The sequence below is a fragment of the Oryza glaberrima genome, chromosome 11 (assembly GCF_000147395.1).
Source record: "Oryza glaberrima chromosome 11, OglaRS2, whole genome shotgun sequence".
Lineage (NCBI taxonomy): Eukaryota > Viridiplantae > Streptophyta > Magnoliopsida > Poales > Poaceae > Oryza > Oryza glaberrima.
Genome location: NC_068336.1, coordinates 7,892,186 through 7,911,332, shown reverse-complemented (window position 1 = coordinate 7,911,332; position 19,147 = coordinate 7,892,186). Strand labels below are relative to the sequence as shown.

The 19,147-nt window shown below is 40.1% G+C and overlaps 2 protein-coding genes across 2 annotated transcripts; both read right to left on the bottom strand.

Annotated features, from left to right (window-relative positions):
• Positions 1-4,076: 4,076 nt before the first annotated feature.
• Positions 4,077-6,770, bottom strand: LOC127753888 (anthranilate O-methyltransferase 1-like). The gene is made up of 4 exons (XM_052279337.1): positions 6,593-6,770; positions 5,862-6,278; positions 5,486-5,749; positions 4,077-4,538 (listed from the first exon to the last, which is right to left on the bottom strand). The coding sequence occupies exons 1-4, from the start codon at positions 6,665-6,667 to the stop codon at positions 4,167-4,169; spliced, it is 1,128 nt and encodes a 375-aa protein (XP_052135297.1). The 5' UTR covers positions 6,668-6,770; the 3' UTR covers positions 4,077-4,166.
• A 6,584-nt stretch (positions 6,771-13,354) lies between these two features.
• LOC127753886 (anthranilate O-methyltransferase 1-like) lies at positions 13,355-16,453 on the bottom strand. Its single transcript, XM_052279335.1, has 4 exons — positions 16,379-16,453; positions 15,278-15,694; positions 14,912-15,175; positions 13,355-13,759 (listed from the first exon to the last, which is right to left on the bottom strand). The coding sequence occupies exons 1-4, from the start codon at positions 16,451-16,453 to the stop codon at positions 13,355-13,357; spliced, it is 1,161 nt and encodes a 386-aa protein (XP_052135295.1).
• Between the last annotated feature and the right edge of the window lie 2,694 nt (positions 16,454-19,147).

Here is a 19,147-nt window from a genome sequence, read left to right as displayed (position 1 = left end):
ATATTTGTAATGGCATCAATCAAATTAACCCAAGCATGAATTCTTTATGCATGAATGACCCAATCATATTTCTAATATCTTCCCTTCAAGCGGAGTTTTATGCATGAATGATCCTCCGGCAGTGACGTCTAGATAGAATGCAGATTCTTTATCTAGACCCGAATGAAAATGTTGCAACAGCACATGATCGGGTATAGATAAAGTTGGGCCAGATTGCACTAGATTAGTGAACCTAAACCAAACTACACTGATTGATTCTTTGTTTATCTGCTGTAAGCTCAGAATTTCTACCCACAGAGTAGTGATACGGGTTACCGGAAAGAATCTATCTCGCGGTTTTTCCGAGTTACCGTTCACACATCTGACGGTAGATGTGCACCATTGTTTCACTCTCTCGTGAAGAGAGAACGGAAACAATTTCCACCGAACAGTCTCTTGCTTCATGCCTCCAATCTTAAGGCACCAGCAAAGTGCTCAAATTCCCACAGATGATAGTAAGGGTTTTCCTGGTCTAAACCAGAGAAAGATTTCTCCCTAACCATACTGATGAACTCGGGACAAATTTCATAGCCAGGTGTTAAAATAGGCTCTAATGAAGGAGGTGGCTCGTAAAATTCGCCCCGAGGAGCAGATAATTGGAAAATAGATTGTGGCTCCATTGGTTGAGAAGGTTTTACAGGAATACTTCTCGAGGATAGCAGGGGTGAAGGTACAGGAAAGAAAAATAAAAAGGGTACGAGGATGAATGAGGTTCCGAGATAGACAACAAAGGTTCCTCGGCAATGGCGCTAGAAATGCTTGTTGGTATTTCTTACGATCATAGATAAATCCGCAAGCGCACGGAATATACTGATGTAGCACTTCACCCGGGAGTATTCTCAGGTATCGATTTCCACAAGGAACGTGTGTGCTAACTCCGGTTCAGGCTCATCTAAGGACACGAAGCTATGGATAGGCAAAGGATAGAGAGGTTTCACGGGTAAGAAACAATATCTACAGAAAGCTTAACTTTAATCCTAATGTGGTACTTTGGGCACTGGCTAGCTCGCTACTCCCAGATATCGCTCTACTGCGCACCCGGATAGGGAGGACTTCAGTGATATTGACGGTTGTCACCACCTCTATACCGACCTCACACCTATTGTGGGATGCGGAGCAAACACCGGAAATCAACTATCTAGACACCGCGTCTAAGCAGTTAATAACTACTCTAGTGTTTATAAGTCACTAAAGCAATCACTATATTTTAGTTGACTATAGTGAACGATGATCCCGTACTCTGTTTAGGAAATAACCAAGAAATAAATCTCACCGAGCAAAACTAAATTACTCAAGAGATATTTCAATTATAATCAAAGTAATAAACAGAGCAGAATGAAATAGGAAGAGGATTACCAACAACTCCGGAAATCCTCTGACTTCTTCTACTCTCCGACTTCTTCTACTCTACTCTCTCGCTAATCTAGTATACAATAAAGTACAATTAGAGCCTCTTATAATTTAGCTTATGCTTCAAGTGTGTGTGAATGAGGGAGAAAAGAGGGGTATTTATAGTGTGGAGGTGACTTGAGAGAGTGAAGATGCTAAGGAATATTCTCCATAGTATCCAAAGAGCATATTTCTTCTCCTCTTGCCATGTGTCCTCTTGATGATGGGTTCCACCGGTATTAATGCTCATAACCGTCATAGGATGAGGAGCACAACCGTCATATCGAAGTTGGGCTGGATTGGGCCACCTGCTGGTTTGGCTGAACCAGGGGTTCGGCCGAACCCTGGCTGGCCCATCTAGCCCAGCCCTTTCTCTGGTGTTCTGACATGTGGGTGCCACTATATGTTCCACTAAAGATTGGCCAAGATAAATGTATCTTATTGGGTTTCTGGGCTCAAAACTCCATAGGCTTGGATATGGAAGTTATATTGCATTTCATCTCAACTTTGGTGGGTTGTATCCTACATACAAATATACACCAACACTCGTGGAAATGGTTAGAAATAAATCCTACCACTATGTTAGATGTTTTACTTTTATGGTCTTATACAGGTATTGACGGTGAGAATTTTGTACTTAACAGCCGTCAACAAACGGGTACGAAGAATAGAAGAAAATGGCGAGAAAAAAAGATAAAGAAAGTAATTCAACGTCCATGTGGCATGCTACATGAGCACCACGTAGGATCCCGCAGAGGTTTTCGCAATTTTGGACTAGAATGACAAACACTGACAAGTTCGGAAACCTAAAAAATACATTTTTGAGAGTTTGGGGACCTGGATGACATGGATGAACAAATCTAAGGACCGGCAATGCAATTTACTCCTTCAAAAACAATTTTTTTTTGCTTTTCTCCATACTGGATCATTACTCCCAGATTTATTTTCATTGAGGCATGTTCTAGGTACCTAAACAAGTTTTTATAAAAATCTGTGATATACTTCAACAAGTTCTACTGCCCTTTAATTATCCCTTCTTCCTGTTCTCCATATGTTATTATGTCTTTCCTTTTCCCACCATTAGCTTTGCCATGATAATACATGGTGTTATTATCCCCCTCCCCACCCTCTCAAGCCAACACCCAGTAAATTGTGCGGCTGTGGTGGTGGAGGGCCTCTTCCCAAGCCCTATGCACCTCCTCCACCTCGATACACATCCCCATGGAAGGGGGAGTGGTGTGGATGTCACATGCTTGAACGGAATATGTCTGCCATTGGAGCTTTCCCCACCACCTTCACCACCGTTGCAAAACCTTGTGAATCTCCCATCCCCATCCCCTTTCCATCTCCAATGTCTCCACTGTAACACCTTCTCTCGGGCAATATTCCTCCACCCAAACTCGCATTGCTCTAGCCTTCAAAGATGCTAGAAAGTGTTTTGAGAAGTGGCGCTAGTGATTCTAGGGCAAGCCATGACTTGAGAAGATCAGGAAAGAAACTGGGAAAGGTAGCAGTGCACCAAGCATGATAGCTCTCACCTTACCAGGTCAGATCCCCATTACACCCTGGACCCAATCGCCATGGCCAGGTCCCTTGTGCTTTACTGTCGCCTCTAGAGTTTTTCCTAACCAGTTGAGTTATGCTCACTTTGCGTGTATTATTAAATCATAAAAAAATTATGCTCACTCTGTCCCACTAAATAAGGCATGATTGAACTTATCACGGACTCGAAAACTAATCTTTTACATTAAATTTCTCTTATACAACTGTTTGTAGCAACAAAATCATAATCATAGGAAAGTAAATTCAAATGTCAATCTAATGCAGGGGCGCATCTACAGTAATATCACCGGTGTCAGGCGACACCGACGACTTTTGGCAAGCTATGCTTAAACCGCCTATCCATATATTATAACACTATATTCTAAATATAATTAGCATGCTATGACACCGATAGACACGTTATGACACCAACGAACTAAATTTCTGGATCCGCCACTGATCCAGTGATATTATTTTCATCAAATAAATTTGAAGTTATAATAAATAGTTATTGGTCAAATATTTAAAGAGTTGAATCTTAAACTACATTTGTGCCTTATTCAGTGGTTCGGAGGGAGTAATTAATAGTCAAAACCAAAAAAGCAGGAGCTTCATTAATTCTTGTTTTAATAAATCCATATATTTTGTGCTAGAAGATCAACAGATTGGATAAATGGACATTGTTGATTTAATGTTTTTGACTAATGTGAGAATTTATTGCATTTTTAGGATTAATTTTGGGGCTTATAGATTCTGCTTATAGGAGAGACTTTAATTAGAAATTAATACAAAGATGGGGATCCATCTTACCAAGTGAGCAACCAAAAGGCCAAAAGCCTCATAAGCTTGCTCTTATTAATTGGGAAGTGCATCTCTAGTTGTTTTTTTTTATCGAAGTGTATCTCTATTTGTTATTGGAGATACTGATGTTATCATTTGCTTAACATAATCTTGTAGGAGAAGTTGTGAGCTTCGGGGAGAATTAGATGCACATATTCTCCTAACACCAAAGAACCCACCATCTTGCATCATATCACACCACATTATTTTCAATTTCTTGCATTAACTTTCACCGAACTAGCCAAGCTGGCATACCATGAGCGCACTTTACTCTATAAAATCACCTTATATTTAAACTTTATGTTTCTCTGCCAGGATATATTGTTGACACTCTACCGTATAGTACCATTATCTAGCTAGTGTTTTGCCTGCAAGTACAGTGTGATGATGGTGATGCCACTTTTCTCAACCTCACTCTCAATATAACTAGTGACATTATGTGCAAACACCGTGAAGATCTCCTCGAGTATGTCCTCCCCAAAATGGCTTGCTATCAGGGACTCTGTCGCCGCCCTTAGAGTTGCAGACATGCTCTGTCCCGCTGTGTGAGTGGGGGTGATGCCCTCTGCTTGCTCCGAGTCATGCATGCGGTTCTCATCCATCTCGAAGAGTTGAATGTCACTTATGTCAAGCAGCTCGCACTGCTGCACCAGCTGCGTCAGCTCATCAGCTGAAGGGCAGTACACTGGAATGTTGAAAGAGTCCAGCTTCTCCTTGGCAACACGACCCTGTGTATGCAAATGCAAATTAATTAAACAATAATTAAGAGAATATATTTTCCATGTATGAGTGTTTGACTATATCAACATTGTTGGATTTTATTGTCCTTCAAACTAAAAAAATGTACATGTAATTAGTTTAAGACCAGTATATACTATTTGGACAAACAAAAACATTTAACTAGGTAGCTTCATTTGACAAAAAATATATTAGTTTTCCACGGCACACATGTATATGTTCATAATTTTGCACGTTTCCTTTACATTGTCAAACGTTCCAAAGCCGTGACAAGCAAAATGTCCTATTTTTAGAGTAAAACCAACAGGGTATATAATTGTCCAATGAATTGAAACCCTTCCAAACTGGATCAGATTGTTACTGCTACTATTTGTATTAGCAGTAGTACAATGCACAAGTATAAAGAGTAACAAATATTAAATGGTCAACTTTACTTGAAACAAAAAGTGTTTTTCTTTCCCATATATATGTTCATACTTTTAAGCATTTCTCGTGTGTGTTCACAAGAATATTTTAACATGATTCACATGCTAGGTATTTTAACTAAAATTTTGTTAAGTACCAAAGTACAATTCAAACTTTAGAATAAGTATCTATAGCACTTTTTTATAATATGGGAGTAGGTAAACAAGGAAATTAATTACTTTTTCTATCGAGGATATCATTATGGTTTAAACTATAATGTGGTATACTCATGTCATGTACATTATACCTCAGCAACAAGAATACGTAGCCCTTGTGAAAGCAAATCAAATATCGTGGTCGTCCCTCCTGCATTGAACACATCTTTGCTCTATTCAAACTTTAGAATAAGTATCTATAGCACTTTTTTTATAATATGGGAGTAGGCAAACAAGGAAATTAATTACTTTTTCTATCGAGGATATCATTATGGTTTAAACTATAATGTGGTATACTCATGTCATGTACATTATACTTCAGCAACAAGAATACGTAGCCCTTGTGAAAGCAAATCAAATATCGTGGTCGTCCCTCCTGCATTGAACACATCTTTGCTCTTCCTCCCAGCAACCGTCAGCACCATCCGGCCTCCGGGCACAATCTCCATGCATCTCATCTGGAGGAACCGTGAGAAGTCTTTCTCAAACTGATTTTGGTAGAGCTTTGCCACGGATGGTGGTGTAGTCGCTCCTATGTGAATGTTCCCCTCATTCATGCTGCCATCAAGCTGCTCAGGAACCTTTCCAAACAACCAACGTTTTAGGTGAGCGCAAAGCCCAAAAATTCAATAACTTAGGATCCTAATTAAGCTAGCTAGTTTATGCAATGAGACATAAATAAATAAGCATCACCTGAGAGAGCCACGTGACACTCATGGAGGAATGGAAGAGATGGATGCTATTACAAGGGAAGAGTCTAGTGTAGAAGGAACCTGGCAGGCCTGCGACAAAGTGCGGGGGAGGTTGTAACCCTTTGCAAGCGCAATCTTGCGTTATCAACTGCTCGAACTGCTCTAGTGATTGGAAGATGTGGTTAAAGTCATTGCTTGGTAGGTCATTGAGGAAGAACTGGACCTCCATGGGGCTCTCCCTGATGGTGTTGTTATAGTCCTCACATATTGTGGTGATCACCTCAGAGATGAAGAGGAGTGTGTTTGCACCGAAGGAGCAGCCAAGGTCAGCAATGACCATTGATTGAGGATGAAGATCTATGCACACTTCCCGTACAGCTTTCACAACTATTGGTTTGGCAGCAAGAACAACTCTTTTCTAGACATACATGAAAAATATAAAAATTATGGTCAAACAAATACTCCACTTGTGATGTACAACTTCGGTAGGCCTGTGGATTTGGTACATGACTAGTAATTCAAAGTCCCGTTTAGTATTTACACATGAACAAATAATGTTAGAGGTTATTTCCTCTATGCTCTATATTACTGAGAACATGCAATCTACAGTAGTGCTCGAGATAGAATTTACAATTCACAATTTTCACAGGGCAGCATATTTATAATTTATATTGAAGCAACAATTAATTTCAAGAACTTGAATGGAAGAAAGGTAAGAGAGTTGGTACATACTTGGATCCTTGAATTCTTGGCATAACTGAACTCACTGTCCCCTTTCATCATGTGGAAATCTCGCTCGATCTTCATGGCTGCAAGATGCTTTGGCTAGAAGCTTAATTCCCTGTATGTGTTGCTATCTGCCTAGCTAGACAACAGCAGTGTTATATGTGTGGCGTATGAGAGCTCACAAGAGATTATTTATTCCTTTTATAGGGAAACCGGATATGCACGTCCGATATTTCAAACAAGAAAATAAAAATATATGGCTGATATTTATTCATTCTAAATCAAGGTGCTTAATATTGTATTTGATATAATCCAATTAGTACGGGATTATATCAAATACAAAATTCTCAGGCCATGAGATATTGGCACTATGTAAGCAATACTCACAAACTTACAGGCGGTTTTTCTAAGTAGCCACCAGTGAAAACCATGAATTTTAAAGGCTGTTTCTTAAGAACCAGTCTGTAAAAAATGTGGTGACTTTTATAGGTGGTTCTCTTAAATAAAATACATGTAAAAATGTTTTTTTACACTGTCCTTCAAAATTGAAGCAATATGTTCTGGATTTAAAGAAAAGTCAAATGATTATAAATTTTATATTAAAATTGTAGCTCTTGATGAGATCTATAAAAGTTTTTTTTTATTTGAGATCACTTTTCAGGCCGAAATAGTCATTACAGGCTCTCAGGACATAGGGTAATTTTGCACATTATCAGGGTTATGGATACCAATACCCAATAGTAATCGATTAAGCTCGGTAGGGCCCAGCATATACCAAGTCTTATACGGAATCATACCTCGTATATAAAAGGAGTTCCGGATAAGGAAGGACAAATAGAGTTCTATATGGAAACGACAAAGACTACACGGATTGTATCCATATTGATCTCCCTAGTTCTACTTGGACAATGGGATATCTATAGGTATAAATACAAGCCCCCCTAGGAGGAGAGGGGACAAGCCACAAGGCACAACATACACACAAGGTAATACGCCGCTAAATATCGACATCAGAGATTAGCCTAGACATACCCCATCCGGCACCTATGGAGGTCGGCAAGAGGGATCTAGCTCTATCTCTGATCTCGACGAGATCATATTCGAGGAGGAAGACTACCCTGCCGTCGACTACGAGTTGGTTATCCATGCCGCCAAGTCGACGACAGCTAGATGGGTTATCTCAAATATTGTATTGGTGTGATTATGATTAATAAGAGCAACGCCAGCTTCGGCAAACAAGAGTGGGGCTATTAGCTGTCAGATAAGAGGTCCGAACCTGTATAAAAATACTTGTCTCCATCTCTTTTAACTCAATCTCGCATATACCCTGGTACCAACGATCCCCATACTATCCAAATACCGTAGGCGGGGTACCACCCGTTGACACACGTGATATTTTAGGAATTTCAAACTCTGATATTCATAGAAAATTCATTTTAAGTATGATTTAGATGAACTAAAGTTCTCTAAAACCTTTGCAATATTCCCTTTAATATGGCATGGACTATATTCCCTTTAATATGGCATGGTCAACACCAACTTTTTTTTTCTTTTCTTTTTTTTGCATGGGCACGTCATATATAACAATAAAAAGTTCATAAGATACGAATGAACATGTCCATCTAGTCTTTTATACTTAACACCAATGACCAGTGTAATTTTACTTTTGACTAACAAATCTTTTAAATTATTTGTAATGTTGTAAAGGATGCAAGTTATATTATCATGCATATTACTCCGTAGTATATATTTTGATAATACGACATCGTTCTAAATATTTGTAAAGATTTTTTTTAAAAAAAAGATGAGCTGTCAAAGTTTATACATCAACATATCTGGTGTCAAGTAAGATGCAACGGAACGGAGAGAATGATTAAATACTACTTCCTCCGTTTCACAATGTAAGATTTTCTAGTATTGTCTATATTTATATTTATAGATGCTAATAAATCTATATATATAATAATGTCTAGATTCATTAGCAACTATATGAATGTGGGTAATACTAGAAAATCTTACATTGTGAAACGAAGGGAGTACCACCGAAGAAAACACCACTCTAAACTCTAAAGTCACTATTGCCCAATAGACTGTCCACTTGTACATAGTACAGATAGAGACGCCATCTATATCTTCTATTGTAAAGTCTCTATTACCCAACAAACTGTCCACTTCTACAGAGTACAAATAAAACCGCCATCTATATTTTGATCAACGCAACAACTTACCTGCCATGCATCGAACCCAGCCTCTGATTGGATTGTCCACTTGTACGGAGTACAGATAGAGACGCCATCTATATCTCCTACTCTAATGTCTCTATTGCCCAATAGACTGTGCACTTGTACAGAGTATTCCGTTTAAATTTTGATAACGTCCCGAGGAGAGGATTTTGACATGTCAGATTATTCCATTTAAGGCCGTGTTTAGATTGAAACTTTTTAATTCAAACTTTCAACTTTTCCGTCACATCAAATATTTGGACATATACATGGAGCATTGAATGTGGAAAAAAAAACCAATTGTACAGTTTGCATGTAAATCGCGAGACGAATCTTTTGAGCCTAATTACGCCATGATTTGACAATGTGGTGCTACAGTAAACATTTACTAATGACGGATTAATTAGGTTTAATAGATTCGTCTCGTAGTTTGTAGGCGGAATCTGTAATTTCTTTTGTTATTAGTCTACGTTTAATACTTTAAATGTGTGTCCGTATACTTAAAATAATTTTGGCACACGAACTAAACACAGCCTAAGTAAAGAATGGTGCAATTTCTAAGCTTGACTTTATGCTACACCATACAGTGACCATGCGTGCTTCGCTATCGATGGATATGTTGCTTGTCACTGAAAAAACTAATTAGCCGTAAATACGAGCACCCTTGTCAAGTTTAGGACTTGAACCTGCTGAGTGGATTGGTTCCACACAAGCAAACCTAACCTAACCAGTTGAGCTACACTCACTTCGCTATGTTAGGCGTTATATTATTCTCTTGAAATTAAAATTCATATCCAGATTTGTACTTGAACAAGTTCACATAACTGACGAAACCAGTTCAAACCCAAATTGGCCAAGTTTGTTCAAAAAGTTCAACATAAATTCAAAATTTTGAGAAATTTCGTTTGATTTTTACTGATTTTAGCCAGCTTGATGGTATCGGGATGTACATCTCTAGTTGCAGATATTGCATGTTTTTATTAGAAGTACTATTCAGCAGCCAGCGCTCGGATTAGAAAAAGACGCGCCTCACACATCAATCCCACATTCCCACGCACAACCGCCCCTCCTCCTTAGTCTGATTAGGATAATATTTTTACCCAAGCCATTCCATGTTTTTATACAACGGGAATGCTAAATAGCTGTCGCATGATTTTTGATAGCTAAATCATTCATGTTTCAATATATTAGAACCGTTGTTTTATACGTTGTAGCAAAATGTTTCACGAGGTGATTTAATTGTGATCTACATGGTGAAACATTTACGGTGTTTCAACTTTCTAAAAGATTGAAACATTTTTTATCTACTTGGTGAAACATTTACGGTGTTTCAGCTTTCTAAAAGATTGAAACATTTTCAATCTACTTGGTGAAACATTTTTGCTCTATTTGGTGAAACATTCAGAACCGTTGTTTTCATATGTTGTAGCAAAATGTTTCATGGGGTGATTTGATTGTGTTCCAGCTTTTTTAAAAGATTGAAACATTTTCGATCTACTTGGTGAAACATTTTTTATCTACTTGGTGAAACACTGCTTGATGAAAGACTAAAAAATCATGCGAATCCCATATAGACAGTCCCTTATACTATACCGTATCAATCCAACAACCCATCCATTCCTTCCACCACGATACTATTTTTCCGGATTGACCAAACAACTAACAACCACCGTATCTCGAGCAACGTAACATGCATCGGCAGCGGATGAGGGGCGGATCTATAGTAGAAGGGTCGGTGTCAAACGACACCAACGACTTTTGGCAAAAAAAACTATAGTGAAACTTCTTATCCATATGTTATAACATCATTATTTAAGCATAACTAGCATACTATAATACTGATAGACATGTTATGACACCAATGAATCGATTTTCTGGATCTGCCACTGGGCGGATCAATGGAGTGCGGGAGGAGGCGCAGGAGGAGGTCACTACTATAAAAATGATTTTTCCGTGCGGAGGTTTTTGCCCGTCTGCACCCATGGGTCTGGAAAAATCAATATTTTTTTCCGTACGGGCGCCCCAACCGCACAGGATAATAATCTTCCCGTGCGGTCGGGTTAAGTGGACCGCACGGGATAATCGATTATCCCATGCAGTTAAATTATACCGCTCGCACGCAACAAAAAAAACCAAAAAAAAAATCAAAAAAATAAAAAAAGCCTAACCCTAACCGTAGAAATGCCTACCGGTGCCCTCCGCCGCCCGAGCTCACCACTCGCGGATCCGCACGTCATCATCGTCCCGCCCACCACCGTCCGTGCCCGCTGCGCGTGCACGTCGAGCCAGCAGTGCCGCCTCGTCGTCGTTGTTGTCACGCCTGCCACCGCCGCCCGAGCTCGCCGCTCCCGGATACGCACGTCATCATCGTCGCGCCCGCCACTGAGCCGCGCGGGGCCCTGCCGCTGTCTGCGCCTGCTGCGCATGCACGCGGAGCGGGCGACACCGCCTCGTCATCGTCGTCATCGCGCCCGCCGCAGCTCGTTCGCTCGCGGAGCCGCCGCCGCGCCTCCGCCAGCAGCCGTCGGCGGCGGCGGCGCTTGATCGATGGGGAGGGGAGGAGAGGAGAGGAAAGAGGCAGAGAGAGAGGAGAGAGAGGGGTGGGTAGGAGGGAAAAGAGGCATAGAGAAGGGAGGCGAGTAAACGGGGAGAGAGAATAAAAAGGAAAAAGGAAGAGAGAGAGTGTGCGTGAAAAATTTGAAATGGGTGGGAGGAAAAAGAGGGGGAGTATTTTTCCGTGCGGTCCTACACGCAAAAATCGATTTTCCCATGCGGTCCTCTTAAGTCACCCGCATGGGATAGTGAGGATTATCCACTGCGGTCGAATTAAGACGTCCGGGAAAATGCATTTTCCCGTACGGGTGACAGCCTGGTGCCGATCCCCTTATTTTTCCATGCGGTTCCAGTTATGGCCCGCCAGAAAACAAAAGCGCTCGGCGTCCAGGAAAATCTTTTCTCTAGTGGGTGGTGGTGTTGTGCTGCTGGTGGGAGCAACGTGGTCGAGGGTGGATCCAGGTGACAGCTGATATGGGTCGGAGGTGGAGGCCTAGCGGTGACCGTGCAGGCAGGGATAAGCCACTGATGCTCGCTACAGGGAGCGCGGCGGTGAGGTTTGTACGTAGCCACTCGATCCGGTGTAGGGGATGCTTGAGCCTTGAGGTCACCAGAGTCGGTGACATGGAGATGGAGGTCTCTGTGGAACCCATCAGACCGTCGGCGTGCCGCCACCATTTGCTCTGCCTTCCATTGGCCACTCACGTCTCTCTCTCCATGGCTGAGCTCCGGCCGTCTGCTAGCCTCACACCAGGCGCCCTGCCCGGGATGAGTTTAGGGGAGGAGGACGCCCATCCTTGGCAAGGAGGACGATGCTTGGGGGGAGCGAGAGACAGGAACGGTTCCCAGGATGCCGGGGAGTAGCGGGGACACCAGATCTGGTGATGGTGGGATCATAACCGCCAGATGCCCAGATTCGATGCCAGCGTGGGTGAGGAGGATGGATCCGTCAGGAAGCCTTCCACCAGTGCCACCTCCTCCGCGGCATGTCGCTTCCGCCGCTGGGAACCACGCCAATACTAGAGGCGGTGAGGTGATGGGGCAGGGGGACGGTTCCTGGCGGCGGCGACCTCGATATCGGCCACCGTCTGGATCAACCCCATCCACCGTTCATCTCCGGTCACAGTCCCACCTGTCACTTGTCCTGCGTAGCACCAGGCCGATCTAGCGCACCAAAAAACGTAGGAGGCGCACGACTGGCCCGTCCTTGAAACTGCATTGGCCTTTGAGCTGTCAGCAAACCGGCTTCTCCGTTTCCACCGGCAACGATAGCATAGGCTGGAAACGAATATGGTATGAGAATATTTCGTCCGTATCCGCTACGATTTCATCTCTACCGTTAGGTAGGTAGAATCATTTGGTGTGGGACACGTGGGTTGGGGCTGACTGAGGCGCTCGAAATAACCAGGAGTGCGTTGCGCAAGTCTATATAATATATAATAGCAAAATATATTTTTTTAATCAAATAGGTTAGTGCCACTTATTTAAACAAAATATTGGATCATTTTATAATATTAGATAATATCATGGGCCGATTTATAAAATTAAAAAACAGTGATGGTAGTGAGTCTACCACCGCAAGCCTTCTAAAGGAGTATATATTACATTAACTTGTACTCACTCACCTAGCTAATACACAATGAGCAATGTTTGCTTAAAAAAAGTTACTCACGAGGATGTATATAGTTGAAACAACTGTAGGGAGAGCACAAATGTTCGCAGTCGACTACCATTAGGCTGAGTTCGGCTCTTCATCTTCTCAACCCACCACTTTTATTTTCCGCGCACACGCTTTCCAAACTACTAAACAGTATGCTTTTTTAAAAAAAAAACTCTATATGAAAGTTGTTTTTAAAAAATCATATTGATCCTTTTTTAAAAAAATAGCTAATTCTTAATTAATCACGTATTAAAAGACCACTTTGGTTTTGCGTGTAGGAGGGATGGGTTCCCATCATGCAGTGCAGAACACAGCCTTAGCTTATATAACAATTTAGTGTTTTGGCTGCAAGGACAATGTGATGACTGGCACAGGGCTCTTCTCAACCTCACTCTCAATACAGTTGGTAAAATAGCGAGCAAACACCGCGAAGAGCTTGTCAAGTATGGACTCTCCGAAATGACTCGCGATCAGGGGCTCCTTCACCGCCCTCAGGCTCGTAGAGATGGTCTTGCCGGCGGCCTCAGCGGCGGCGGCACCATGGATGATGACAGGTGCAGCAGCAGCATCCTCTGCTGACTGATCTGAGCCGCCATTGGGGTTCCCGTTAATCTCGAAGAGCCGGATGTCGGTGATGTCAAGCAGCTCATTCTGCCACACTAGCTCCTTTAGCTCATCAACCGAAGGGCAGTACAATGGCAAGTTGAAGGAGTCCAGCTTCTCCTTCTCAACACAGTCCTGATGCGGAAAATTAAATCAATTAAAAGGCATTCTGCCAGTAAAGCCTAATATATATTTGGATAAAGCAAAATTAGTTATAACCAGTTAGCTTTATTTGAAAACAAAAACATGTATTTTTTTCTGTAGTACACACATGTTTTTACACGTACATCGTCTTCTTTTAATTTTCACTGTCTGCGAAGTTGTGCCAAGCAAAAGCACCGATTTCTAGTTTTCTATTAACACCTTAAATATTGGTAGTCAAACTGAGACTTGCCCCCATTTAAATACTTTTTTTTGCCCGAAAACCCCATTAAAATATTGGTAGATAATTGCCCAATAAGTCAAAAACATATAAAGATTGTTCATGCTACTATTTCTAATAGTAGTAGAAAAGACGACGATTATTTTTTATCAACGAAAGAGATGAAATTAATTGATGGATAGTTGTGATAGCTTGAGATGAGTGACTAGGTAGAATAGTACCTATATCTTGGGATAAAATTTGAACGCTAGAAGTAACTATATTTTGCGATGGAGAAAATAAGAAAAAAAATCTTTGTTTTGTCTTAAAAGAGCACCTATCTTTGAAAAATTAACTGGTGGACTATGGTGACCACGCTTCAAGTATTAAATTGGGTGTATGATGTTTATTAACTAAAATTTAAACATTCTTTTTAAGATTTTGATTCTAGAACTGTACAGTTCTAGTTAGATAGGTACATGTACCATCCAAACATATAACTAGTTAGATAGGTATGTTGTAATGGGATAGTAAAATAATGTTGAATTTGAGTTCTTCTATTGCTAGGTATGGCTATGAGTCAAATTATTACCCACAAGTTGAAAAAATTTTTAAAAAGGGAGCCAATTCATGTATTTTAAATCTTGAAGCCCCGTATGGCCATCCATTTGTCTTTCCCAATGTTCATACTTTTAATAATTTCTTGCCAGTAGAGATGCATATTTTAACATGCTTTACATGCTAGGTAATTTCACGAAATAATTTGATAAGTGCCAAAACGCAGCTCAATCGATCTTTAGAGCATGTATTTATAGTGCTTTTTTGTTTTTGAAGTGGGAGCTGGTAAACCTAGTGATTAATTTTTCTATCAAAGAATATCTCATGATGTAAACAATAATATGGTACTCATGTCATCTAAATTATACCTCTGCAACTAGAGTTTGCAGCCCTTGTGAAAGCAACTCGAATGCCATGGTCGTCCCTCCTGCACTGAATACATCTGTGCTATTCCTCCCTAGCATCGTCAGCACCATCCGACCTCCAGGCACAATCTCTTTGCACCGCATTTTTAGGAACCGTGAGAAGTCCTTCTTGAACTGATTTTGGTAGAGCTTTGTCACCAGTGGCGGTGTAGTCAACCCTATGTGAATGTTCGCTTCATTCATGATGCCATCAAGGTTCTCGGGGTCCTGTCCAAACGACCAATGTGGTTGGTGATCTCAAAGCCCCAAAGAGGAACTTAGGAATCTAAATTAAGTTTATGCAATGAGTCATATATTAAGATAATTTACCTGAGAGAGCCACATGAGGCTCATGGAGGAATGGAAGAGATGGACGTTGTTACAAGGAAAGAGTCTGGTGTAGAAGGAGCCTGGCAGACCTACGACATAGTGTGGAGGAGGTTGCAACCCTCTAGAAGTGCAATTTTTTGTTGTCGACTGCTCAAACTGCTCCAGTGATTGAAAGATATTATTGAAATCATTGCCAGGTAGGTCATTGAGAAAGAATTGGATCTCCTTCGGTCTCTCCCCGATAGTGTTGTTAGGGTTTTCGCCTATTGTGGTGATTGCATCGGAGACAAAAAGGAGTGTGTTTGCACCGAAGGAGCAACCTAGGTCAGAAATGACCATCGATTGAGGATGAAGATCTGTGCACACTTTGCTTATGGCTTCCTTGACTGTTGGCTTGGCAGCTAGAATAGCTTTTCTCTGCATAGATATGAGGGGAAAAAGGGAAAAAATTGTGGTGAAACAATTACTCCATTTGCCATGTGCCCACTCTGGTGTAACTAGGCCCATGACAATCCAAAGTGTGGTGGGACTGTATATTTGGCTCATGACTCTATAGTTAATCCAAACTAGTGTCAATAATAACATAGTACCCACTAACAATTATTATATTCTAAAGCACAACATACAAATATGCCATATCATTACCATTAGTAATTATTATTGTAGAGTATCTTAAACCTGATGCAACATGACACCATCATCTACAATTTATTATATTCCAGAGGTCAACATGCATCTGCATGAAAAATCATAATTCACATATTATTTTCATAATATTTTAACATATATCTATTCATTATTTCTATAATATTTAGCATACAATGATTCATGCATGCATTTCGCAACAGAATGCATGGCATCATCTAGTTATATAGCAAACAGCAATAGTGTGGAAAATTTTTATATGCTCTATATTACTGATTACATGCATGCAATCTACGTTGTGGAAGATGATAATTGCATTTGACAATTTACGCAGAAAATCATGTTTAGTTTGTAATGAAACGGCAATTAATTCCTTTCAAAAAATGAAACGGCAATTAATAAGCACACAATTATAACATAATGGAGAAACAAAAGGTAGAGTCAGTTGGTACAAACCTGCATCATAGAGTTCTTGGCATAGCTGAACTCATCATCCCCATTCGTCATGTGGAAATCACGCTCGATCTTCATGTCTGCGAGATGCTAGAAGCTCAATCCCTATATTTGTTGCCACCTGGGCCCAAACAACAAAACAGTGTTTGAATGGAACTTGAGAGTTCACAGGAGATATTGCAATCTTTTATAGACAAACCGAATGCTCAATTCCTGATCGACTCCTAAAAACTGGATGAATGATACTTGTTCATTCTAAACCAGGGTGCTCAATTCTGAGGTTTGAGATACATGAATTGTCCTTGGGAATTGTCTGTTTTTATTTTCTACAGAATATACTTTGTAAAGCCAGTCAGTTTTGATCAGTTGATTGTTTGGAACATATACTATGGGATGCATATATGGTGTATTTCCTGGAAATCTCTCTCTGGTCGCTGCTTTGTGGTGCAGTGCACACACAACTTGATTGTTGGAATAATGGGTTAATTAAGGGCTTCTTTGGAATGCATGATTATAGACTTACAGTAATGTTGGAATAGAAAAACACATTATTAAGATGTATGATTTTGCTAGTACCATGGTTAGGCAAAGGTTGTGTTTTGGAGAGCTCCCATACAGTTTAATTCAGAACATGATCAGAAGCTAGAATCTAAAAAATCTAAGATTCTAAATTGACCTTTGGCTAGGGGGAAGTTAAAAAAAAAGTTCCTTTAGCTATGTAGAAAATTGTTACTCCCTCTGGACTAGGATTATATAAGGGATTATTCCCTTTTAGCACTAATTAAGAAAGAGAAAAAAGTGTGAACTCCATCGGTTGCCCTAAAAAGGCAAAGCCAAAGCTAAAATTTGAATTTTCAAACTTAATTTTGAAGTTGATTTTATGATAGGATCGGGGATTAGTACTAATAGTACACGCGATTTTCTCTGTGTGTCTTTTCAGATGGGAAGGGGTGGGAGTGGGATTGCTGATGGTTGTTGTACTGATCCTCTCGGGATAACCAAAATCCTCCATAATTTTGGACAAACCCAAGGACCATAATTTCCTATAATTATGGATAGAGGGAGTATAAGATGGATCTAGTTTTTTTCTTTTAAAATACATATTATTTAATGTTGAATGACTGTTGTTTTTATTTTGGCTCGGCTCATTAAAAAATATGGTCTTAAATGTAGAGAAAAATATGGTAAATTAAAAAATAATTTCAAAGAAACCTCGATAAAAAGGTGGCCAAGCTTTACCTAGCCATATTATTGCGGTTCAAAGGAAGCCCTACATTGCTCTATAATGTTGTGTGTGGAGCTTGGAGCTTATGATAAGAATTGCTTCCTCCGTTTCATATTATAAAACTTTCTAACTTTGTTTATATTTATGTGTCTATATTCATTAACATATATATAAATGTGGGTAATGCTAAAAAGTTTTATAATATAAAATAGAGGGAGTAATTTCATTTCCACTGGTCTATAAAGACAATAGAGATCTCTACTTTATATTCATAGTGTGCATGCTAGATCAGATTCTAGTATAAATCAGTGTGCTCGATTCCTGGACATTCCCCACAGATGGCTGCCATAATTACTTTCAGCCGTACTTCTGGAAGAAAATTTTGTTCATTTGGGAACATTGTAGAACACATTTTGTTGAATCTCTTGAATATGAAGACGAAGATAAAAATTAAATGTTTCACATAAAACGATGTAGTAACAATGTCTGATTATTACAAACTTGAAAAATGGATTAATCCGATATTTTAGAGCAACTTTCATATAGAAAGTTTCCACACGAAACACACCGTTAAGCAGTTTGAAAAACATGCCACGAGTATCCAAAATTTCATCCAACTCTTATCGGAGAAACGAACGCACCAAAGTAAGTCCAAATTAAATTTGATGTCAATTTTTGAACTGTCACTCATATAGGACTCCATCTATATCTTGTGTTCCATGCTAGGTGGTTCAAGTCTGAGACAATGTGCTGATCAGGAGTATAATTTGACACGTCAGTTTATTTAATTTAATTAAGTAAGTAAAGAATGTTTCCAACTTTCCAAGTCTGACGAAACTGTCACCAATGTCCCTATGAGGCGGACCTCCTGGTCTATTTCTTCTACATAGCTCATCCATTCCATAAAAAATCAATATGAAATATAATATGACACATCTAGTAACATGAATATGAAAAAACATATCTAATTTCGTAGTACTAAGATGCGTCACAGCATATACTAGGTTTATCTTTTTATGGAACGAAAGAAGTACGTGTGTTGTCGTTGATTATTTCTTTCTTCTAACATTCAAATCCAAATGGCACCCGATCAGGTACATAGAACCGATCAAAACCGCTTGGTATTTGTGATTTTCTATTGACTCTTTATGGCTCACACCAAGAAACCGCCCGGTAAATATGAGGAAATTGGACGTGTCCATTGAGGTGGAGCATGAAAAAAATTGGGTACGTGTTTTACCAGACCCCTTTTTGACGGAACCAACCTAGTTTTATTTTCAAAAGAAAAATTAAAATTCAATTTTGTAGTAAAACTTCTTGTCGTTTTAAGGTTTTACCTATTTTCAGCAGCTTTTAAGAACTAATCGAGAAAAAGAAAGGACGAACGGGTTGGGAACGGTATTCTGTTGTCAAACAATTCTGAAAACCACGAGAGATAAAAACGGCCTCTCGTATCGCCCCTCCCCCACGGGCGTCGCCTCCCCGGGGCTTGTCTCCCCTTCCTCCTCTGCATCGCCGCTGCCTGAGCACGGCCACAAGAACGGTGG